Raw genomic sequence first — 26,485 nt, 5'->3', positions numbered from 1 at the left:
TTAAAAAAATAAGAACATCAAAAAAATTACAAGGGGCCAAAGCTAGAAAGAAGAACGGGCAAAAACATAGATGAGAAAATTATAGAAAAGAATAAAACCTGTGAAAAAAAAAAAAAAAGAAATATAAATATAAATTAAAACAAGGAAAATTATAATGTATAATCATATTAAATATTAAAATTTGAAGACAATGCATTTATTTGCAATAAAAATTGTATGTAATTTATATATTATGGGTAATTGTTGTAAATTTTATTAATTATAAATTTACATAGAAGAAATAAAATTATAAAATTATTACCAAACTTAGTGTTTGAAAGAAAATAACAGTAAAATCTTTATTAGAAAAAAATAAAGTACTTATAACAAACCACGTTGATAATCCACTATGTAAAACTGGACCTATCATTAAATGTAAACTTTCCTTCATCCTATTGAAAAAAAAAAAAAAAATTTGAAAATGAAGTAGTATATATAAAAGATTATTATAAATATTATTTATAAAAAGATAAGGTTCTTACTTCTCATCTCTTGTCTTCCCTAAACTATGTGTAAAAGCTTGAACTATGTGAGATGTATGATCAATGGAAAAACCTTAAAAAAAAAAAAAACACAAAGCATATATATATATATAAATAGAACAAAATATGAAAAAAAAAAAATTTATAAATATGTTTATTCAACTTACCAACTGAAAGAACTAAAATAACCATCGAAATGATATTAACTGTAATTCCACATAAGCACATAAATCCAAAAATACATAAATCGATTAAGAAAATAATTAAGGCAATTATAACACAAGAATAAAATCCTTTTACTATATATGCAGTAACAATTAATATAGTAATAATTGTGATTCCTAAATTTTTTAATGTAACTTCTACTATTGCTTCATCTGTTTCATTAAAAATGGAACTTAAATGAAAACATACCATTTGAACATCATAATTTTTGATTCTACCAATTTCTTTACAAGTCTTCAACCACTTTGATGATATTTCAGTATCGTCAATACTTTGCTGGAAATAATGAAATCTCCATGCAACTAGCTTACCATTTAAAAAAATAAAATCATCTTTAAATGAATTAGCTAAAAAATCAGTATTTATCCATTCAGTAAATTTATTATAAAATTCCTCAGAATTTTCTTTGCTAATATTTTCCATATTTTTACTTAAAAACATTGTAAATCCATTATAAATAGAAGAAACAAATTCTTGATTTTCAAAATTGTTATGCATACTTAATAGTTCTCTTTGTACATCCTTATCTTCCCAATGCACATTTTTATTTATCCTTGGATTATTCATCATTTCACGATCAGTTTTATCAGAATATAAATAAGAAAATGAAACTGATGGTGAATCATTGTTTAGTTTTCTATATTTGCTTATGAATTCTTTATCAAAATAATAGACTTCTATAAGATCACCAAATTGAGGAAAGTATTTTATTTTCGCTGCAGTAAATTGACGAACATAGGAATCCATTGGAAAGGCTTTATCATATTTTATTCCTTTTTTCATAAGAGTACAACCATATATAGATAATGCAATTATAATTGAAAATATGACATATACAATAATTTTTCCTAATTTTGATGATAAAAATGGAACGTAATAATTTTTTACTAAGGATCTGAAGCATTTGCCAATGTTACCCTTTGGCTCTTTATATATATATTTATAAAATAATGCATTATCATGAGAGCTTAATAAATATATATTTTTGTTATGTTCATTTATATTATTAGAAGTATCTTTTGTATCTAATTCTATTGAACTATTATATTTATATAAATTTTCTTCTATTTTAAGAGCCTCGTCATTTCCTTCATTAACATTTTTATCTACTTTACAGATATTAACATTTTTATTATTATCTTTTTTAAACTTATGTAAAATATATCTTTTTCCTTTTTCATTATCAATTAAAGAATTATTTTTATCCATAGAATCAAATAAATCATTAGCAAAATTCTCATTATTTTTCATATCATTTTCAATATCATTTATTACACAATTTTCACTTGTCTTACAATCTTTGCTATTACATATTTCAGAGTGAGCACCAGGAGTATTACTAATATTCTCTTTTAAATTATTAGAATAGACTTCTGTGATGCTTTTTTTTTCCTCAGCATCTTGATATATATAACTGCTGCAATCATTTTTATTTTTATCATCATCATTTTCTTCTTTAAAATCATTTAATTCATTAGATTTTTTCTCCATATCCTTTTCATTAATACATATTGACGGCAAATTTTCACATATGCCAATATTTTCATTATTTTGATATTTACTACTTTTTTCATTTGATAAATAAATCATATTTTTTTTTTTCTTATTAAAAGATTCTTCAAACAAATATAAATTATGTATCCATTCATAAATCGAAATATTTTCATAATCAATAGGCCTTTTTCCTAATTCATCGTCATGCTGTATATTTAGAATTATATTTGTCTGTTCTCTTTTCTTTCTAAATATACAACAGAAGAACTTAGCAATTCCTGAGAAGACATTTTCCTTTTTTTTTTCTAATTTTGCTTCGATGCACAAAAAGCTAAGAAAAAAAGTCAAGACCATGACATAACCAAAAAATAATGAGCTAGCAGTAAATAAAGAAAAACTACATATAGAATAAAATGGTGAAATAGCACTTATTAAAAAAGCAATTATATTAGTTAAAGTAGTAACAGTAATAGCAAGAGCACTGTCTTTTAAACAAATTTGAATTCTTTTTTTATCATCCTTAATCATAAATAATAAAGAATAAGAATTTAAAATAACAAAAATGTCATCGACACCTACTCCTATAACTAAAAATGGAACAGTTTCTGCAGGTGGTACTGATTTTATTCCTAAAAAATACAAAAAACCTGACCCTGCAAGAAAACCTAAAAATCCGCAAAATATTCCCATGATTGCACATAGTGGTTTACTTCTATATAAAACAGAAGTAACATTATTAAATAATGCATATATAAAAATTAATAAAACTCCAATTAAAAAAAGTAATCTGGTTAAATTATCAATTTTTGAAATTCTATCAACCTCATCTTCTAAACTTCTATCAGTATATACATGAAAACGAATAAATGGATCCTTATTGTCATTAGTTTCTTTATTTATAATTGCCTCATTTAAATTATAAAAACGTACATAGTCAATTAGTTCTTTTTCATAGGCTAATACATAAGGTTCAAATGTGTAAGAATTTAATAATGGGATTATTGTTAAAATTGCATTTGCTGAATTAATTACATATTTAGAATCATTTTCTATATATTGCATATTACCTAATATTCCTCTAAACATCATTTCTTTATATGCTTTTTGATTTAAGTAAAAATCTAAATTATCTACTATTATTGGATCTTCTAATTTTGCATTACCATTTTCATAATACGAAAATAATGAACTAATATTACATTGATTATTCCTTTTTTCACATACATCTTCTAAACCGTATGTGATTTGTTTTTTTAGTTCTTCACTAGCTTCTCTTAAATCTATGTTTAAATTTTTTTCCTTAAAAACATTTTTCAAATTGCATCTGTCACTTTTATTAAGCATTGGAGGTATATAATAATAAGGGAAAAAATTGTCATCTTGGTAATCGGATAAATTAATATTAAATGATTTATCTAATAATGAATTTCCCTTTAGAGAGGAATTATTTGTATATGATACAGAATCAGTTAATGCCCCTTTTTTTTTTTCTCTCTCTATCTTTTTCTCATTTTCTTGTAAATTCTTCTTATCAATGTCTTTAATAGAACTTTTTATTTTATGTTTTGATAATTTATTATTGTTCTTAGAAGATTTATCATTCAAAATATTTAGATTGTATTTTTTTTCATAATTTTGCAATATTTTCATGTTTTCATCTCTTTTTTCAGATAACATTTTCAATACTTCTTCAGATGCTTCATTTTGTTCTTGTTCTATATTAGAATTTTGTTTACATTCATTTATTTCTGATAAATCCACTTTTATATCTTTAATCCCATCTTCAAATTTTTTCAATTCTCTTAATATATCAGGTTCCAATAAATTACAGTTAGACTCAATCAAAATAAATGATTTTCTACTTTTATAAAAAAAGTCATTAATTGTTTCATTTGTCTCATAAGCATATGAATTAGATATGGAATATAAACGGTAAATATCTTTTTCATGTTCTTTGTAGTAAAATCCCATAGTTAATATTAAACAGCATAATAAGCTGCTAAAAATAAAAGTATAAGGCCTATCGTATACATAACCTCCATAATGATATAAAATATTAGAAAAACTTTCTAATGATTTAGCCTTCAATTCTTTTAATTTTGATGCAACTTTTTTTAAATACATTTTTCGAAAAAGTTTTCATAAAAAATAATAAAAAAAATGATTCATTTAGAAATACATATATATTTTGTATACATATAAATTAAATATTATTAAAACAAAATTTAAATAATCCAAAAATTATAAAAAAAAGTCATAATAAAAAATTAAAAAGACTATATTATAAAAAATTAAAAAAGAAAAAATATCTGTAAAAGGTTTATAAATATATATACTAAATAAGATGGATGGAAAAAAAAAAAAATATATATTCAAAATCTACTAAAAAAATCAAATTTAAAAAATTAAAAATGTATCTATTATAAAGTAAGATATTGAAGCAAATCTTACATATAAATTTATGAAAAATATTTTAAGAATACAAATTTTCTATTTAGAAATTTTTTTTTTTTCTTTGTTTTATTAACAATAAAAAAAAAATTTCATAATGCAATAAAACAATTTATATATTATACTTTCTAATAATTAAAAAAAGCAAAATCAAATATATAATAAAAGAAAGATGTAATAAATGAAAAAAAAAAAAAACTTTAAAAGTTTCTTAAAATGTAAACGAACAAATAGTAAATATAAATATAAATATAAACAAAAAACTAAATTCTTTATAATAAAACATTTATTTATATATATAACACGAGAATTTCAAAAAAATATTTTTCCTTAGATATATGTATAAAAAGGAAAACATAAGAATAAAAAAAATACATAAATTATTATATTACTATTTATCTCTATTAATGTTATAAAACATATCTAAAAATTTTTTCTTTTCAAAAAATTTTTACTATTTAAAAAAATATTGCATGTGTAAAAACTTTTTTTTATTTATTATAATATGAAGTAAAAAAATATTTAATATATAAAAATATTCTTGGCACATAATTGCAATAGCAGCTACAAAAAAACTTAAAAAAAAATAATTTTCATAATAATAATTTTTTTTTTAATTTTACTTTTTTACTTTTTTACTTTTTTTTTTAAAGTTATGAAATAAATATATATTCATATATTATTTAATATGTTTTAAGAAATGAGAAAACATTATTTTCAATGATTTTAATTATTTAAATACTATAATAAGAACAAATCTTCTAGCAAAGTGAAATCTTACAGATGCTGTTTTTCTTTTGTCATGCAACCATTTTTATTCTGCACATCTAAAAAAAATTAAAAACGTTGCAAAAATGTTGCATGCAATTATTTAAAAAAATTGTAAAATATTTTAAACACATAATATTAAGAATAAAATTATGAATATATATATATATATATATATATATATATAGCTTAGTATAAAGATAATATATTTTATTAAATTTTAATATGTAGATGTATATATATATTTATAAGAGATATAATCAATATTAAAATTAATAAGAGAAAAATAAATTAAATAATTAAATTATTTTTATACAAGACTTGATAATTTTTCAAGCTATCAAGAAATATTATAATGAAACTTTTTTGAAAAAAATAGTTGACTAGTTTGTGCCTTAAAATATATATCAATAAATATTAAAAACAAAAAAAAATAAATTAATTATATTCAAAATTAATTTATTTTCTCTTTTAGCTTATTTCAACTAATGCACAGGAATAATTTTAAACTTTTTTTCTATTTTTCTAATTTTTGTGAACTGAAATAGGAGATAGAATCTAAGTATATATATATTTGATTATAATTAAATTTTAAAAAAAATTTTAATTATTGAGAAATATTATTTTTTTTTTTTTCTTCAATTAAAAATGTTAACTTTTATAATGTTTGTTTTTTTTTAAGAAGGTTATCTAATAAATGTGCTTATTTTCTAAATTCAAATATATTTAAAAATATTAAAAAGATTCTTTTAATATCAAAAAGGAAATAAAAGTATAATATTAATTCGTATATACTTAAATGTATAGTGTTTTTTAACTTTTTATTGATCTATCTAAAAGAATTAACGTGAAACTTTTGAACAAAAGTTGATGCAAAAATTATATACAATTACTACACAATATTAATTTTATTCTCTTAAAAAAATTTTTTTTTTTTTATATTTAAAAAAGCCTATATTACATAATTAAAAAATTGAAATACAAAAAAAAAATAAATAAATAAAATTTTTTTCAACTATGATAAGACTATAAAAAAAAAAAATTGTTTCTATTATTTATATATTAGTAAATATTATTTACTAAAAATGCAATAGTATATCAATATAGGAAAGTATTCATTATGATTTATTATTTCTTTATAATACATTAAAATGATAAATTTAGTAATTAAAAAAAAATATATTCTCTTTTATATTTAAGTTCTTTATTAAGTCATTTCATAAAAAAAATATAATTTTTAAGAAAAATTTATAATATTTTATGTATTTTTAAAATAAAAATTATAATTAAAGGTTTTTCTCGAGTCCTTACTAAATCAAAAAAAAATCTCTTAAAAACAATGATATTTAACAATAGAGGAGATGATTATCAATTTTTAAGAAAATAAAATTTTATTAACTTTATTAGATAATGTAATATAAATAATAGATTAACATATGTTTTCTTATATTTTTAACTTTTTCTAGGTTATTTTACATTTAATATAATTTATTCACAATAAAAATTCTAATACATAAAAAATTTAAGACGATTCATTTTAATAGCCTATGCATTATTTCAAAGAACATGAAATCTCTTTTTATTTAAAAATAAAAATACATTCTAATAATAGTGCATTATTATTAATTGTTATTTACACAATATATTTTAATTATGATATTTATGATGTTTTAAAAAAAAGGGAAAATGAAAAAAGAATAAGTATCAGAAATATGCAAATTTAAAAAAAAAAAATAAAATAAAATGAAATAAATCTAAAAATTAAGTAAATGTCTTATAATTAGAAATAACCATTCTATGTTATTAATTTTTTTTTTTTTTTAATTTTTTATAATTTTGCTAGGTTTATTTAATAAAAAAAATGAACGCATAAAATACATATTTTTATGTGATATATATAAAATGAAATTTATAATATTTATTTTAATATATTTTATGGATATTTTCTAATAATAAAATGTTTCATTTATTATATAAAACAAAGTCTAGCAAATAAGCGTGAATTTTTACATTCCTTCTTATTTTTAATGAGTAATTTTCTAAAAAGCAATATATTTCATTCTCTAATTTGGAAGATTTCGTATAAAATTTACTCACTTCCTTATCATTGTACTCGTATAATAATAGATGCATTATTTTTTTAAGATAAACTACGTTTATTTTCTGAAAAAAAGGAAAATTTAATTCTTCATTATTTTCGTATACTTTTTGTTTTACATCTGCATAAAAAAAATATAAACATGTCAAGCCTATATATATTTGCTTGTATAAAATTTGAGAATTTATGTAAAAGTCGGAATTAATTAGAATACTAAACAGATATGTAGCATTTAAAATATATAATTCAAAATGATTTTCAAATATTTTATGAAATAAAGATGGTAGCAATAAATAGGAAAATTGCATATAAAAAAGCATTCCTATTTTTTCATTATTTAAATATTCATTTTTTTGAAATATATTTGTATTTTCAATTTTTTCAAATTCTTCCCTTTTTTTTTTGCTTAAACTGTAGATATAATTATTTTCTCTGTTGATGATTTTTTTTTTTTTATTAACAGATAAAGTGATATTAAAAAAAGTGTGACAACTATTAAAAAATATATAAGGAAATAAAAAAATTTTTTTATTTAAATGCATATTTATATATGCTTTAGAATTATTAAAAAATTCTTCATTATCTTTTATATTTTTAAAAAATTGTAATTTTAGAAAAAGATAAAAATAATGATAAATATATTTGTCATATGTGTTAAAATAGAGGAAACAATATATTAGTTGTACTATATTTTTTAAAAATAACTGAATATAAATTTGTTCTTTCTTTTCTATTTCTTCTATTCTCCATATACATAAATTGATCATTTTTTTTTTATTTACAAAAAAATTGGATATGATAAAATTGAAAAATTCTAGTGAAGAAGTACGTATATATGACTTTGTATTTTGCAAAAATACACATAAAAAGGAAAAATGTGAATATATGTTATAAGAAATTTTATGTTCATTACTAGAAAAATGCTTCAATTCATTAAATTTTAATTTATCTCTGAACTTCTCTTTTTTAATAAATAAATTTAAAATTTTTATATTTCTTGCATTATTTCTATAAAGATCAGATAGTTTAGCACTGAAATTATTCAAATAATTTATCTGAAAATTACAATAAATAATACTTATATCTTTGATTATTTTATATTTTACATATTCGATAAAAATTAACATAAACAAATATAAATTAAGGTGATATAAATTCTTGATTATTTGAGAAATGTCAATAAAATTTTTATATGTGAAACTATCAATATGATTATATGATATAAATGTATTTTTAATAAACTTTTTGAGAAATATTTCATGTGGCTGTTTGTTATATTTTATCATATTTATTAAATTATTAATATTATTATTATTATTATCGTCCTTATATTCAAGGTTATAATTTTCTTTAAAATAATTGTTCATAAAATATTCGTAATTCTTATCCTTATCATATTTTCTAAATTTAATGTTATTTTTTTCATTATTTTCAAAATATAATTCCTCATTAAAAAAATCTTTATATGGTACCATTATTTTATTATATCTATGAATATCTTTTGTTTTATTATGATTCAGCATTAACAGGAATAAATTATCTTTAATTAATTTGGATTCACTTATAAAATACAATGTATTTAAGTAATCTATTAATTTTTCATTATTTACTTGAATATAAAATTTCTCCTTTTCAAATGAAATTATATTACTGTATATTATTTTTTTTGATAAATTTATTATATAAGAATTTTGAAAGCATTCAATGTTATTTAATTTATTATTTTTATTATAAATGTATTTAAAAAGGATATTTGTAATATCTAATATGATGTTAAGATTAATTCTAGAAAAAATGGTTAAAAAATAAAAAGAAGATATTATACAATAAATAAGGATATTATTTATACAATTATTTGATTTATTTAAAATTATAAAAAGAAAAAGTTTAATTAAATCTTTAAAGTATAACTCCATTTCTTTATTTTTATATGAATTAAAGAACGCTAATTTTTCCTTTTTAATATAAGACAAATTTTCTTTTTCTTTTATGTATAAAAAGGTTGAAAGTATATAAGGATAGACATTAATCCATTTTATTTCATTGTTTTTGTTTTCATGACTATTAAAATACATTCCCATAAGTATTTTACGACAAAAATAGTTATTAAAATTATATATGCAATTATAAAAATTACTTAAATATATATTTTTTTTTTTGTGTTTATCTTCATTTTTTATATCATTTCTTAATAATCTATAGCGAAGAGAATCATTCCTATTATAAATACTATTAAGAAATATATTATAAGTACAAAGCTTGAACATCTCTATATATTTATCCAAAATTATGTAAATTTCATTCATTAGTTTATCTTCTTTATTTGCTTTATTTATAATTTTTAATGGAAAAATATTAATAATTGCTTTTAACGTTTTAGAAAATTCAAAAAGAATTTTTGAGTCTAGGTTTAAATAAATTAATTTTTTTTTTAATAAATAATAACTTATTTCATTATTAATATAATTTTTCTTATTTTTTTTATTATCGTTTTCTGAATAATTAATAGAACCTTGAAATTTAAAGTGATTTTGACCTTTTTTTTCATTGTATAAAATATTATGAAGTGGCTTCAGTTTCATTTGCGTATTTATTTTATTATCATTTACAACAGAAATAACATTTGCTCTTCTTAAAGCTATGTTCAAAAACAAATTAAGATAATAAAAATTTCTTGAACAAAAGAAAAAGGAATAATATACACTTTTGTATGTAAAAATATAAATTAAATCTTCGTAATAATATGTATTGCTATAAAGTATAGAAAGATTTTTTGGTAAATATTCATATAAAATTTTAATTAATAGATATAAAATTTCATCGAAATTTTTTTTATTTAAAACATAAAGTATATTACTTGAGAAATTTTTCTTCAAATTATTGTTATAAGTAATATAGAAAATTTTATCAATTTTTGTATCTTTGTTTCTTTTTTTTCTTTTATTCATCTTTTGAATTATTTTTTGATAAAATAAGATTATATCAAAATTAGGTATACTACTAAACTGTAACACTTTTTTTTCTAAGTAAACATCTATTATTAATGCAAAATTCTTTAAAAAAAATAATGAGTTATTTATATTAAAATAAATTGAACCATTGCTGAAGTCATTATTTTTTACAAATTTTTGAGAAACAGAAGAATTAATAAAACAACTGCTCATTTTATAAATATTATTTTTCCTTTTTTGTATGTTTATGGAAATGTAACTTAAACTATTTTCACACATATGCGTATATCCCTTTCTGTATAATGAATAATAATCAGTTTTAATTTTTCTAAGTGGTAATACCTCTTTTTTTTTTGTATTATCAGTAACTTTTATTACCTTTGTTTTCAGTTCTTTTAACAAAAATAATTTCATTTTATTAACTCAAAATTAATTTGAAGTATTACTTAAAAGTATCAGAAAAACATTTGCATTTTTATAATTTATAAGATACTTATTTTATTATTTTTCTTTTCCCTTAATTCATATAATCAACCAAAGAGCATAATATTGTTTTTTTATTTAATTGTAAAATATACTTCATTTTTAAAAACTTTGTAAGGAATTAAGAACTCATGTATTTTTTATATAAAGTTAGTGAATAATATTAAACTTCTTTTTGAAATAATTTATCTTCCTCAATAAATTGATATTTCCTCTTTTTTCTAATTTTACATTTTTAGCATAAAAATTAAACTCCATTTATTTTTTTACTAAAAATTAATATCTTCATTTTATAGTAAATAAAAATGAAAAAGTTACAATGACATATTTTAATATGAAAAAAATAAAAAAAATATTAATAGAATAAAAAAAAAAAGAAAAATGTTATGTTTATAAATTTGCTTTTTTCTTTTATCATTTTATATAAAATTAATGGAAAACTGAAATAAAAAAAAATTTTTTTTTTTTTTTCGATTTAATTTTATAATTCTTTTTTATACATAAAAAGTACTATTTTATAGAAAAAAAAAAAAAATGTAATTTTTATATCAATATCTGCGAATATTTACATAAATAAATATAAATTATTGAGGCAAATTATTATTTTTCCATGTATTTTTCAGTAAAGTTTAATATGCTCAAAATAAAAGAAAGTATTGATTATTTTCAAGAAAAGTAATAAAACAAAAACGAAAAAATATTTGTCATAGAAAAATTCAACAGAATAAAAGAAATAATGATGCAGCATAACGAAATTTTTTTTTTTTTTTTGAAAGAAGTATACAATATATAGTTTCATAAAGATCTCTTATTTCAAAAAGAAATATAAATTTTTTCATATTTTTAAATGCTTTATATTATTTTGTATATGAGAAAATGAACACTTAAGTATATTTTCACAAAAATTCAATTATACATCTTTTATATGAAAAGTTTTAATTTATAAATAAAAAAAGTAGATGTAGTATACTATAAGCTCTTGTATGCTAAATTCTAAAAGATTCAAAGTTTCCTTTTTTTTTTCCATTTCTTTATTATAAGAGTGCAATAAAAATATTCTTAAATATTAAAAGAAATGAAGTGTAAAATTATAATATTAAAGATTTTTATTACTTAAAAAACTAGGAATATTTAAAATGTGTACGAAATGTTATATTCCTAAAAAATAGTTAAATTATGAAAAAATAAAAATAAAATAAAATAAATTAGAAAATAATTAAATGTTATATGTTTGCCTCAATTTTGACAAAATAGAAATAAATTTTTTTTTTTTTTAATTATAACTTAATATAGTATGTGATATTTTTTGTTTATAAAATTCAAAGATATTTTTTTTTTTTAAACATCAAAATCCTCATATTGCATATATGCAAATGCGTAATTATTAAAATATGAATAATTAAAATAGACTAATATTTTAATTTTTCATCATTTTATTTTTTTTTTAAATTGTATTTTATTTATTTTAAAATTGCAAGTAGGAGATAAAATATTTATTTAGTTTTATATATAATTAAATTTTTTTTTATTTTTTTATATACCTTAAAAAATCCTACTAAAAATTCGCTTAATTTTTATGTAAAAAAGAAAACTATTATTTACTATTTATTATTTATTATTTATTATTTATTTTTATATTTATATTTATATTTATTTTAATTATTTATTTTTTTTTTTTTTGTAGTAATATATACTATTTTTTTTTAAATTTATTAAAAACATTTTTTTTATTTGTTCTTTTATTTTTAATGGTTTATTTTTATTTATGTTTTTATACATTTTAAATCTCATAATATTTAAAGTAAATATAGAACATGTATATTTAAAAAAAAAAAAAGAATTTAGCATGTAATTTTGTATGTTGTTAAGCAACATGCATAATTTTCTGAATATTAATAAAAAATTAATAGATTAATTCATTTTTATCCTCTTACAGGTTTTTTCCTTAAGTACAAAATTAGAAAAAATTAAATTTTTTATGTATACAATTATGTTGTAATTTTTTTTTTCGTACATATTAAATTTTCTTTAAAATGTATTTTTATGAATAATTTATTAATTTTTTCCTTTTTTCTTAATATATTATCCCTATATTTCATTTAATTTATATATATATATATAGTTTATTCAGAACTTTTCTTTTTAATTAAATACTTAGATACAATTTTCCTCAAGTTTTTTTGTTTTTTTTATTGTACTAAAAATATTCCTTCGTAAATATAAGTAATGATATGTGTTTAAATTATATTTTTATATATATACACAAAACAACCATTTATTTATATTTTTTCTTAATTATATCTGAATTAATATTTATTTAATTTATATATATATATATTCTTTTTTTTTTTATAATTATATTTTTTCATTATATATATATTTTTTTAGTATTTTTAATTATTTTATATTCCTTTCTTATGAAATTAAGCTTGTCTTATACAGTTGCAATATATGTATCAAATTATATATATATTTATATAATAAACTATATTATACATACCAATATTTATATATATATATTTTAGTCTTTCTTTTTTATATATATCAAATATGCATAAAAAAAATAAAATTTTTTTTTTAATGATTATTTCTTTATTTATTTTATTTAAAATTATTGTCTAATAATTAGATTGAAGTGTATGCAACAAAAAAAAAAAAATGTATATATATATAAATTGAGCTTAATTTTTTTTTTTTTCTCGAAAGGAAATTTTTTTTTTTTTTCAAGCATGTATATAGATGACTGTACTAAACTACGGAATAAATAAAAAAGAACTTTAATTATATTTTTGTCTTTATAATATTGTGCATTTTTTATTTTTATTTTATTAGATAAAATATTTTCACAAAAATATTATTCATTTTTATGTTAAATCAATACATACATTTACAATACACTTTTTTTTAATATCTTATGCACATACATATATGTATTTTTTTTTTTTTCTTTAAAAATATATTACTTTTTTTTGTATTTTTATTTATTCATTTATTATCTTATTTCCGTTTTTTTTCACTTTAGTTTCTTTAATTTTTGTAAATAATATTTTGACTATAATTAAATTTTTAATCAATAATTTTAATAACAAAATTTTTTTTGTAAAATATATTTTTTTTTCTTACTAAAGATAGTATTAAACGAGAAAAAAAATAAATATTTTTATATAAATAATTTTTGCATAGTATGAATACATTTATATCTATATACCTTTTTTTTTTTTTTTTTTTTTGTGTTAATTTCCTGATTTCTTTTTTTTTAATTATCAATTTAATTCTAGAACTTTACATAATCTATATATATATTTTTTTTAGTTGTCTATGTACAATGTAAGACTATATCTTTTTTTTTATTATCTTTTATTTTTTTTTTTTTTTTGTATTCTAAAATAGGTAATAATATATATAAGAAAAGAATGTCAAGAAAACTATATATTTTTTTTCTTTTTCATTTAATATATTTTTACGTAAATAGTAAAATAATTATATTGTGATATATGTGCAAATAATTTTTTTTGTATTATACTGTAATTTAAATATATATAGATACATATTAATATTTTTTTTTTATTTTTGAATATAAATTATTTTTTTTTAAATTAATGTTTTCTAATTTATATATTAATGTCTTTAATATGATGAAATTATATTGTAAAAAAAGAAATATTTATTAATTTTTTAAACTTTGTTTTTTTTATATCATTTTTTTTTAATCTTAGAATGGAAGTATATTATAATGTAGATGTAATAAATTTATTAAATAGACATAATTTTTTTTTTCTTTTTAAATATGTAATTTTTTTTTTTTTTTTATTCTTTATGTTTGGGTATTATTTCTCTGTTTATTAATAATTTTTTTATGTTATTATTAATTTTTTTTTATTATTCTGTTAGATATATATATATATATATATATTTAATTTAATAATATCTCATATTAATAATGATAAAGTTATTTCTTACCTATTATAATTAAAAATTAATATTGTAAAATTTAATAGATTATTTTGGGTACAACCATATTTTTAAATACATTTTTGAAAAAAGGAATAAAAATTCCTTAATACACTTATATATTAAATATGAAAATATAAAAATTAATAATAGAAATGAGTGAAGTACGTGATAAGAATTTTTAATTTGACTTAATATGCTTAATTCTTTTTGATTTAGGTTATTTGATTAATTTTAATTTCAGCTGCTATAGTTTATGTGAGTTGAACCATTTTGATATACTCAAGTTGATTTTAGTTTTTATATATTTGATTTTACTTTATTTGGTTAATTGTAATTTTTTTTTTTTTTTTTTATTTATATGTATACTTAAGAGAAAAGCTGATGCTAATAAGTGTATTATATATCATAACAAATATTTACTATAAATAAAAAAATTTTGAAAATGTTAAGGAGAGAAAAAAAATTAAAGAAAAAAGTATACAGTGATGAATTTAATAATATAAATAAAAAAATTAAAGATAAATTTATATTTATATATTTAATAGCAGTTGGAGGATTTTCTTGTGTCTATAAGATAAAAAAAAAAAAAAAAAAAAAATTTTACGCATTAAAAAATGTAAAGTTTTCTGCAAATATATTTAATTATGAAAAAAAAATTTTGTTAAATTTAAGAGAAATTGAATGCTTGAATAAATTGAAGAACCATCCTAATATTGTTAGAATGCATGATTGCTGGTTAGAAGTTAATGAGGTTTTATCAAAATCAAAAAAAAAAAAAAATTTAATTATTTCATTATCAGGTGATTTACAGAAAAATAATAAAAAGAGATCTTCAAACCCTTCAAATAATATCAAATCACTTTATTTAAATAAAAATAAGAACAAAGTTACTGCTGGTAACTTACTGCAATTATCAAAAGCAAATGTATTTAAAGAAATAAACTACTTTAATAATAATGAAGAAATTGATATTAATAATTATCAATTAGTAACTTTTAAAAATAATTGTAATAAAAATGAAGTATGTAAAAACAAAATAAATTTTGCAAATGTTTCTGAAAATTTGAAAAAAAAAAAAAAAAGTAATAATGGGAAAACTGAAAAAGAAAATATTTTATTTTTTTCAGACATATATTTAATTAGAAAAAATAATTCATTCTTCAAAATGAATAGTTATGATAAATGGAAAATGTTGCAATTATATGAAAATTATTTAGAAAAAGAGAAACCTAAACCATCTCATGATATATATAAAATGAGTGATTTAAACGATTTCTTTATGAAAATAAAAAAAACAAAGGATGATTTTAAAATTTATTATAATTTTTTTTCAAATTTATCAAATAATCCCTCATATCTTCAAATTAAGTTTAAAAATAAATGTGATTTAAATTATTTTATTCTTTGTAAAAATATAAATAATTTCACTAATTTATTATTTAAAAACAATTATAAGATCTCTTGGACATATAAAAAATATTTTAGCAGTTTAACAAACATTAAAGAAAATAATAATAATAAGCAGTATAATTTTTTTTTGTGTAGAAATTTGTTATGCAATAAAAAAAAATTCAAGAAAACGGGCTATGCATATAAATATAATAGATTTATTTTAAAAAGTTGTTTTTCTTCTAATTATTTAAAAATAAATAAGGACCTCAAAAAATCAAAAACAAATCAAAGTAATAAAATTATTTATAAGCATAAATTGAAGAAAAATATTATTTTTCATATAAAAGGAAATACACATATTTACAAAACTATAGGTAATTTTTTATATATTGTTGGTATCTCCAAGTTAAATTTAAATGATTCAAAAAACATTTTAAATAAATATTTATTAAAAAATATAAAGTTAAGATATTTAATTTGGAATAATTCTAACAATAATAATGAAAATAATTTCATACATCCTAAAAAGTATGAATTAAGCGATAATAAATGTTCTTTAAAATATTATATTCTATATGAGAAAACAAAAAGGAAATTTTATGATTTAACTAATGCTCATAATAGTGTTATTAAAAGAGAGGAGAATAAAAGAAAAAAAATTGTCTTAAAAAAAAAGAAGAAAGATATACATTTTTCTTCATTCAACAATTATTTACTTTTTTTTTATAAAACTCAAAAAAATTTTGAAATAAAAAATAAGAAAGTTGTCAAAATTACTCCATCTAATTTATATGTAGAATTAGTAGTTTTACTTTTTAATTTACTTTTTAACAAAGATAAAAAAAAAATAGCTAATGAAATTTACATAAATTTAAAAAATTTTAAAATGTTACAACATAATTTAAATATAAATAAATTAGATGATTATTATAATAATATAAATATTAAAAAAAAAAATGTTATTATTAAGTCATTTCTTTTGAGAATCCTTTTTTTTTTAATTTTAAAAAATATAGAAATAAATATGGAAATCTCTTTTAACCTTTTTTTAAAAAAAACAAAAAACATGTTTTTAATAAATATAAATTATCAAGAAAGATTAATAAGAATATATTTATTAGTTTTATTTAAAATATTAAAAAGTAGAAAAGTTCGTATTATAAGTAAAATTCAACAAAATATATGTAGTGTATTAAAATATGTGGTAGCATTTTATAATATAATAAGAAATAGATCCATAAATAATGTAAAAAATACAAATTTTATAAATATTAAGAAATGGAATAGAATAAATGAGTTAATATTGCAAAATAAATTAAAATATAATAGTGTATTAAAAAAAGAGGACTACGAAAGTAAATTGTACCATCACAAAACGATGAAGAAAACAGAAAAATATAAAAGCTGTTTAAGTTATACAGGAAATGAAAATGATGATAACAATAATAATTTTAATTGTAGTAATGATTATTATTCATACTTCATTGATAAAAATGAAAATAATATTAAAAATGCATATATTAGAGAATATAATTTTAATTACTTTCATAATATGAACGATAGAAAACATTATAGCAAAAGTATTAATAAGGATATACTAAATTGGAATTTAATCAACCCTATAATTAAATATGAAAATAACTTAAAGGAAAATTTTTTTTATAATCCTATTAAAAAAAATAATTTAAAAAATACAATAAATAATAATAAAAATATTAAAAGACCGTTTAATGTTCCCTTAAAAAATGATTTTATTGATCAAAAAAAATTTATCAGATTTAAATATGACGATACATATTTTATGCACGAACTAAAAATTATTATAAACGAGAATATTATGAAAAAAAGGAAAATACCTATCCATAAAATTGATGCATATTATAACAATTACTTTTTTAATAGTATTTTCAGTCATGATGAAAAAATAACTTTAACAAAAAAACAATTTATAAAAAGAATTTTCAGTAATCAAATTTATAAAAACGAAAGATTTTTGGAATTAATAAGAAATAACTCAAAAAATATTTTTAGTGAATTTGACAAATTATCGTATAATAATAATAACATAAGACATCTAAAAAAGATAAAAGATAAGACAGTTATAATTTATAATGATTATAATAAAATTAAGGATGGTTATTTAGAAAACGGTAACATAAATAATAGTAGTAATAATAAAATTAATTTAGAAAAAAACAACTTAATAAAAAATAGACTACTAAAAAAAGAGTACATAAATGTTAACAAGAAAAGAATTTTAATGAAAAAAAAAAAAAATGTATATAAATACGAAAATAAAGAAATTCAAAATAATATATATGATACAAATAATTCTCAGAATTGTTTAACATATATAAATACTAGCTCGCTTTATAAAATGAATACATATCACAAGAAAAATGAAGTGAAATATGTTTTATTCAAAATGCAATGTAATAATAATTCACTTGATAATAAAATAAAAAAAGGAGAAAAGGAATACTGTACAAACAGTCTTGAAAATAAAAAAGAAATATTAAGTATGATGAATTTTAATCAGAAACACAATAATTTAAAAAATATTAATGGTATGAAACTCAAACAAAGTATAAATAATACACCAATAAATAATTCTAATAAGAAGAATAGTAAAAATATAAACATATTCGAAACAATGCATTGCAATTTGATTTATTGTATTACCTTAATTTTTTTTAACAAATTTCCTGAATATGAAAGAAGTGCATATCACCAATGTAATATTTTTAACGATATTTATCAAAAGATATATTTTTTACTTTATCTGAAATCAAATTTAGGTATAAAGAACAAAAATAAAAAAAAATTTCTTATAGAAAATAATAAGATGGATACTTTCTTTAAATTTTGTAATTCACTTATGAGTAAACAAGACGAAAAATATTATCTACTGAATTGTAAAAAATTAAAGTTGTTTTTTTCTAGAAACAATGTTAAAAAATATTTCAAAAGAAAAAGTTTGAGGTTTCTTTTTGATTTACTTTATAAAGTATCAGTTATTTATAATTATTTATTGACAGTTAAAATTCAAAGAAATACCTACGGTAATAGGTATTTCCTAAATTTATATATTATATATAGTATTAAAGATAAAAATTGTCTTTTTCAAAAAATTACAAAAAATTGTTATTTTTCAGGTGTACATGTAGAAAACATTTGTTTTAATAAAAGGAAAATATTTTACTATTATATGTTTAGTTCTATTTTCAAAGTAAATAACCATTATTTTGATAACATTTGTGAATATAATAATTATAATAATTTATTAAATATTATGAACAAAAATATTTTAATATATAATATATATGTTGAATTATTCGTTATATTCACACTAAAGTTTTTTAAAAATTTTTATATCTTTAATAAAAGTTTTAGAAAATATTATAAGAACAGCAAATACAAATTATGTAAACAAAAAAATACGAATAATGTCTTTTATATTTCTTGTATAAAATGTTATAAAATTTATTTATTAAGATTTTATAATATTCTCTTAAGTAAAATTAAACATTATGAAATTAATATAATCATATTACTTTGTTTCATAGAAGAAAAATATTTAAATCATTTAAAGCGTGACGAAGGAGGTTATTACGTTAATTTATTTAAGCATAACCTGTATTATTTTATGAGAAATAATAACTTTTTAAAAAATGAAAGTAATATATTTAATTTATATAACATATATCATAATACGAATATTAAAAATAATTTAATGGATGAACTAAATAATTTTTTTATTTTTATTATTCATTTTTACAATTATTACGAAATAGTTAAAATTATTAATCAAAACATTCTTAAGGAATTTGTTAGTATCCCATTTTTACCTATTTTAACAAATGGAAAAAAAAAAAAAAAAAATGAAAAAATAAAAACGATTATTCAAGAATTTAAAAAGAGAATAATTCTATTTCATGGAGTAAAGGAAAAAGACATAAAGAAAAATATTTTTATGAATGAATTAAAACATAATTATTATAAAAATTCAAACGAAAATAGAACTAAATTATTTAATTATAACATATTAAGTAAAAACAAAATTACTACTTATCATCATAATTTTTTAATTACAAATATAATTAACTTTTTAAATTGTAGCAATTTGATAACAAACATATTTATAAAAAAAAATGAACAGGTATATTTATCATTGAATGAGGAAGAAGTAATAAATAATTTATTTATTATCAATTTTAATAATTATTTCATATACTATATGTATTTCTTAACTAAAATAAAAAAATATAAAAATTTAAATAACAAAAATATATATTCTTTGCCATTATTAATAAATATAGCTATTACTAGAAAAACAAATTTAGATATAATTTTTAATATAAAATCTATTAGTAGTGATTTATTTGTTAGTAATCCTTTACTAATTTTTAAAAATATTTTATATCATAACAATTCAAATATTAATATAAAAGGTTCTTATTATAAAAATAATAATAATTTTAAGAAATTCAGGTATAACAATAACCATATATGTTATAATATTTTTAAAAAATCAAGTAATTATTTGCAAATATACTATTACAATATGCTTAAGGAATGTTTCCAGAAATATAGTAAAACCATTTTACTTCTTGATTATTATCCCTTAATATTTGAAAGGAATATTAGTTTTATAAAAAAAAAGTATTTAAAAAATTACTTATTAAGCAAAAATAGGAAACATTCATTTTACAAGTCTGTTTCATTTAAAATAAGTAAAAAAAAATGGGCTATAATTAAACACAATAGTTTATTTAAAACAGATACGAGTAAAAGAAAATGCATTTTAAAAAGAAATCAAAAAAAGTTAGATGATAAATATTTTATTAATAATATAATTAAAAGTTGTATGAAGACTAAATTTTTTTATATTAAAGTTACAAGAATTATTTATAAAAAAAAGGAAAAATATTTCATATTAAATATTTTAAAAGACAAGAAATATTCTTTTCAGTATTTTAATATTTTTGATATGTATCATATGAAAATTCACAGGTATAATAGTTTTAATTTTTGTCAGATGCTTAGTGATTATACTAAAGAATACAAAAAAAATAATAGTAATATAACAAATATAAATAATGATAATATTCAGCATATTAAAAAAATATATATCAATAGTTTAAAAAAAAAAAAAAAATACCATACATTTTTAAAAATACTCTTTAATGAGATTAATACTTCAAACAAATGTGAATATAATAAAATGAAATTAAAGAAAAATAATTATAACTTTAATGATAAACATAAAAATAAAAAAAAAAAAAATATTATTCATAATTCTGAAAAAAAAAAAGTGCAAGTATTGAATGAGAGTACGGTATTTTTAGAAAAATGGAAGAACGAAAAATTAAAAAAAAAAAAAATTCAGCACTTTTTTGAAAATATTCAATATTCTAGTGAAAATGAAGACTTTAAAATAATTTTTGAAAACAGTAGTAATAACGAAGAGAAAAAAATAAAAAATAAGAAAAAAAGAAAAATTGTATTAAAAAATAATGGAATAAAAAAAAAAAATACAAATCTTAACTATATTAAAGCATGTCACCATATTTATAAAAGAAAGCGAAGAAATATTTCTTCATGTTGCTATATTAAAATGCGAAGTCAGGTTGTAAACGAAAAAATTATCAATTATGCTTCTTTAAAAAATAGATTTAGTCAGAATGACCATGATATATACGGTAAATCTTCTATTAGCAATTCACTGAAATTTTTTTTATTCAGTAATAATAATAATAAGAATTTTTATAATACATCTAATAAAGTCAATAAATCAAATAGTGTTAATAATTTTAATTGTAATTATGATACGTGTAATAATTATAACTTTGATCAACTTAATGAACACATTCAAGTTAAAAAAGAAAATAATAATGATAAATATATTGATAAGTGTTTTTCTTCAAGTTTAAAAAAAAATTATAAAACATTAGAACTCTTAAAAAGGGAGCTATTGGTTAAAAATCCCTCAAATGAATCTTCACTTTTGAGAAATAAAACTGATTTATATTACAATACACATAATAAAAATAAATGTAACAAACATAGTAAAATACAATTTAATAATTATGATAATAGCAATGGTTTGAGCATTTTAGAAACTAATATGATAAAAAAAGTATTAAGTAATTCAAATAATAGTTTAGATAATGGAATTATAAAAGGGAATAATTTAAAGAAAAATATAACACATCTTTATTCTGATGAAATAAAGACTAATAATGAATTAAAATATGAATATTTTGATATAAATTATAGTAAAAATATTATGTTTCATTCTATTGATATCGACTCAATTAAAAATTATGAACTGATGTATAACACCACTTGCTCCTTTAACGACTCATCATATAAGAAAAAATTAAAATTTTATAAGAGAAATTTTTGTAAAAAAAAAATGAAGAATAATAATAGAATAAAAAAAAAGAAAAAAGTATACATTTTTTTTGAAAAAATAAATTCTCTAAGTTATTATAAAAACAAAGCAAAGTTTAAACCAAAAAAAATAATAAAGAAAATTTGCCAAATAAAGAGAAATTCTAATTTAAAATCAAAAAATTTAGATAAAAAAACAAAAATATATGCTTTTGATAATAATAATATATTATTGAAAATTCTGAAAAAAAATAAAAGAAAATATATGAAAACTAATAAAAATTTTAGTTCTTCCTTAGATTTAAAAAATTCTAATTCGTTCAAATATTTTACGAGAATTAATAGTGAAATATCACATCAAGAAGAATCATCAAGAAATTTTGATAATATACAAAATCAGAAAACTTTAATTCAAGACCAATATATAAATGACAATAGTTTATTAAAAAAAAATGGAGATATTTCTAGATTACCTAAAATGGAAATAACTCATATTAAATTAATTTTTCTTATGAATTTAATGAATGATTTTAATCATATCTACAATATTTTGAAATTAAGTTTAATGAATAATATGTATTATAATTTATTTAAAAGAGAAAAGATGAAATATGTACTTTTTTGTATAGAGTATATTAAAATTTTTTACAAAAATCATTTCTTAAATAAAACCAATTATAAAAAAAAATTTCTTATAAGAAATCAACATGAGAATACGATATACGATGCTAGTTCAATTAATAATAATAATGTCTTCAATACTCTAAATTTAGAATTCAATGAAAAATTAAAAAATATTTCAAACGAAGATTTTTTTTTTAATAATAAGAGATTTCTTGAAAATTATTATAATTATTATTTATGCCACATTAATCAAAATAAAAAAAATAATTTTTATTATAATCAAAAATTAATAAGCACAAAGAATATTATCTCGTATAATTTTAAGTTGAAAAAGCTTTATAATATAAAAAAAAAAATTATCAAAAAAAAACAGATTGTGTATATTAATAATAAAATGCCTAACATGAAGATGAAAATTTTTCATTTTGCAAAGAAACTAACAAAAAAGGGAAATGGAATAAGTAAAAAGAGAAAGAAAAATATTACATTTTTTAATTCATATTTAAATAATCAAGTAATTAAAAAAAATAATATGAAAATTTTTCTTTTAAATGTTGCAACTCATATTTTTTCCTTTGATAAAATGAATGATAAAAAAAATGTTTATTATCCTTTAAGATTTTATCAAATGAATAACAAAATAAAAAAAAAAAAAAAAATTTTATGTGAAAATAAATATTTTTATAAAGATGACTTTTTAAATGTTCAAGGGCATTCACGTTCCTCTTTAATGGATAATTATTTTTTTCAAAATGGTGTAATTTACGAGTACTTTAAGTATTATTTTTTTCTTCTTAACTGTTTTAATGCAATAAGACAAATGAATTGTACACTGAAAAATATACATTGTTTTTACTTAAATAAAAGTGATTATAACTGTAATGATAATAATCCTACATACAAAAATAAAAGTTACAGTACTAGTAAATATTATAATTATAACATTAGTGATAAACATAAGCATAAGGATAATAAGAAAGGTAATAATATTGGAAAATGCTTCAGTTATATGGATAATAATGAAATTAATCATTACAACTGTTATGAGAGGTATGTGCAAAATGATAGTAATAAAAACATTAATCATATACATATGAAAATATTAAGTAAGTTAAGTGGAAAGGAAAAAAATTTTAATTTATTAAAACACGAAAATTATAAAAATAATAATTTCACTTCTTTTTCTGTAAAAATAAATAACAATAATAATAAACATAATTTAAAAAAAAATATGAAATATAAGTTTAATTTATATATAAGGATGGAATATTGTAACAATACTTTAGAAAATTATATTAATAGGAGAACATATATTAATTTTAAAAGAAATCAAGAAATAATCCACATGATAATAATAGGATTACATTATATTCACAAAAACAATATCATGCATCGTGATTTAAAGCCTTCTAATATTTTTATTTGTGATAACAATATTGTTAAAATAGGTGATTTCGGTTTAGCTTCATATGATTATTTAGATGCAAGAAAAATTAATTCATGTTCAAAAGAATATTCATATACTAACAAGATTCATAGCATAAATAAAACCAATTTTGAAAGTAGCATACATATTAATTCAAATGAAAGTATAATAAAAAAGAAAAACGTAAATAGCAAATTTAACAAGAATAAAAAAAAAAAAAAAGAAGAAAATAACAATTTTTCATTATCTTATTTAGCAAGAAAAAAAGTAATTTATTACTTAAATAAACATATTTTTAAAAGATTTATGAGAGACGTTAAAAAAAAGCGTTTATCAAATTATAAATGCTTTGATAATTTGCAAAATAAAATGTTAAATCATTCTTCTGAGTTAGATAAATCAGAAGAGTCTAGCAACTCAGAAAAACTGAATAAATCAGAAGAACTAATTAAATTAAATAAATCCAATAAAAGAAATAGAACAAGTATGCTACATATATCAAGTAAGTTAAATAAATTAAAAAAGTTAAAAATTTTAAACAATTTTGGAAAATCAATTGAATTTTACAATAAAATAGATAATACAAAATCATTTACACATAAACATTTCAAAAATAATTTCCCTATTAAAAATGATGATAGAAATAGCATTAATAAAGTATTTAGAGAAAATGAAAACATAATAAATGAAACCTTTACGTTTAAAAAAGTCAAGAATAGTAAAAAAATTATTTCTTATGATAAAAATTTATGTGATAAGACTGTTATTAACGCAAATATAAACACTTTTGTTGAGAATCATAATAATGGCATAAACGTTAATAAGTTAATAAAATGTGATAATATGAAGAATCTTTTTATGATTTCTACAAAAAGAAACTATACTAATAGTGTATTAGATAATAATAAAATGGAGAAGAATGATAAAGATAAGAAAATTAATGAGAAAAGTTCTTATTGTTATTGCACTACAGAAAAAACATTTTTACCTAATTCTTTGACAAGATACAATAAAAATAGTAAATTCCAAAACAAAAGAAATAACTTAAAAGAATATGATTTTCACTTGCTTGGAAACATTAATAATAATAAAATGTTCAAAAATAAACAAGCAAAGAAGAAAGAATTTTATGACTATAATTATCAGATAAAAATATCAGAAAAATCAAATTTCAACTTGAAGGATGAAAAAGAATCTTATCATACTCAAGGAATAGGAACAAAAATGTATTCAGCTCCTGAACAATTAATTGAACATAAATATACAAAAGCAGTTGATATGTTTTCTCTCGGTTTAATTATAGTTGATCTTTTTACTATAACTGAAACAAATATGGAGAGAACAAAAATTTTATGTAATGCTAGACAAAGAATTTTACCTGATTTGTTAATTAAAAAACATCCAAATGTAGCAAAATTATGTAAAAATTTATTATCCCTAGATTACAAATCTAGATTAACTTCTGAAGATTTATATAACAGAATATTAACTGTAGGTAACGTGTTTTATTTCAACAAATGATTTGTTTTTTTCTTTAAAAAGATGTATTTTACTTTTTTCATATCCACTATATTTTTATGTTATTTATATAAAATATTTTAAAAATTTTTCAGTATTTAAGAAAAAATATATATATATATGTTTACACATTAAGTGTTCAAGTTATCTAATTTTTTTCTATTTTTAGCAATGTTTAAATATA

The 26,485-nt window shown here is 17.4% G+C and overlaps 3 protein-coding genes across 3 annotated transcripts; 1 reads left to right on the top strand and 2 right to left on the bottom strand.

Annotated features, from left to right (window-relative positions):
• Positions 1 to 26: 26 nt before the first annotated feature.
• On the bottom strand, positions 27 to 4,364 carry PRELSG_0209500 (lipid/sterol:H+ symporter, putative; the record flags this gene model as incomplete). Its single annotated transcript, XM_028679883.1, has 4 exons — positions 27 to 98; positions 302 to 431; positions 522 to 594; positions 689 to 4,364. 4 exons carry the CDS (start codon positions 4,362 to 4,364, stop codon positions 27 to 29), a joined length of 3,951 nt encoding a protein of 1,316 aa, XP_028535557.1.
• Positions 4,365 to 7,421: 3,057 nt separating this feature from the next.
• Positions 7,422 to 10,922, bottom strand: PRELSG_0209400 (hypothetical protein; the record flags this gene model as incomplete). The annotated part of the gene is made up of 1 exon (XM_028679880.1): positions 7,422 to 10,922. One exon carries the CDS (start codon positions 10,920 to 10,922, stop codon positions 7,422 to 7,424), a length of 3,501 nt encoding a protein of 1,166 aa, XP_028535556.1.
• A 4,465-nt stretch (positions 10,923 to 15,387) lies between these two features.
• PRELSG_0209300 (serine/threonine protein kinase, putative) lies at positions 15,388 to 26,304 on the top strand (the record flags this gene model as incomplete). Its single annotated transcript, XM_028679879.1, has 1 exon — positions 15,388 to 26,304. One exon carries the CDS (start codon positions 15,388 to 15,390, stop codon positions 26,302 to 26,304), a length of 10,917 nt encoding a protein of 3,638 aa, XP_028535555.1.
• Positions 26,305 to 26,485: the final 181 nt, after the last annotated feature.

The sequence above is a fragment of the Plasmodium relictum genome (assembly GCF_900005765.1).
Source record: "Plasmodium relictum strain SGS1 genome assembly, chromosome: 2".
Lineage (NCBI taxonomy): Eukaryota > Apicomplexa > Aconoidasida > Haemosporida > Plasmodiidae > Plasmodium > Plasmodium relictum.
Note: the sequence above shows the minus strand (reverse complement) of the source record. Positions and strands in the feature narration are given on the sequence as shown.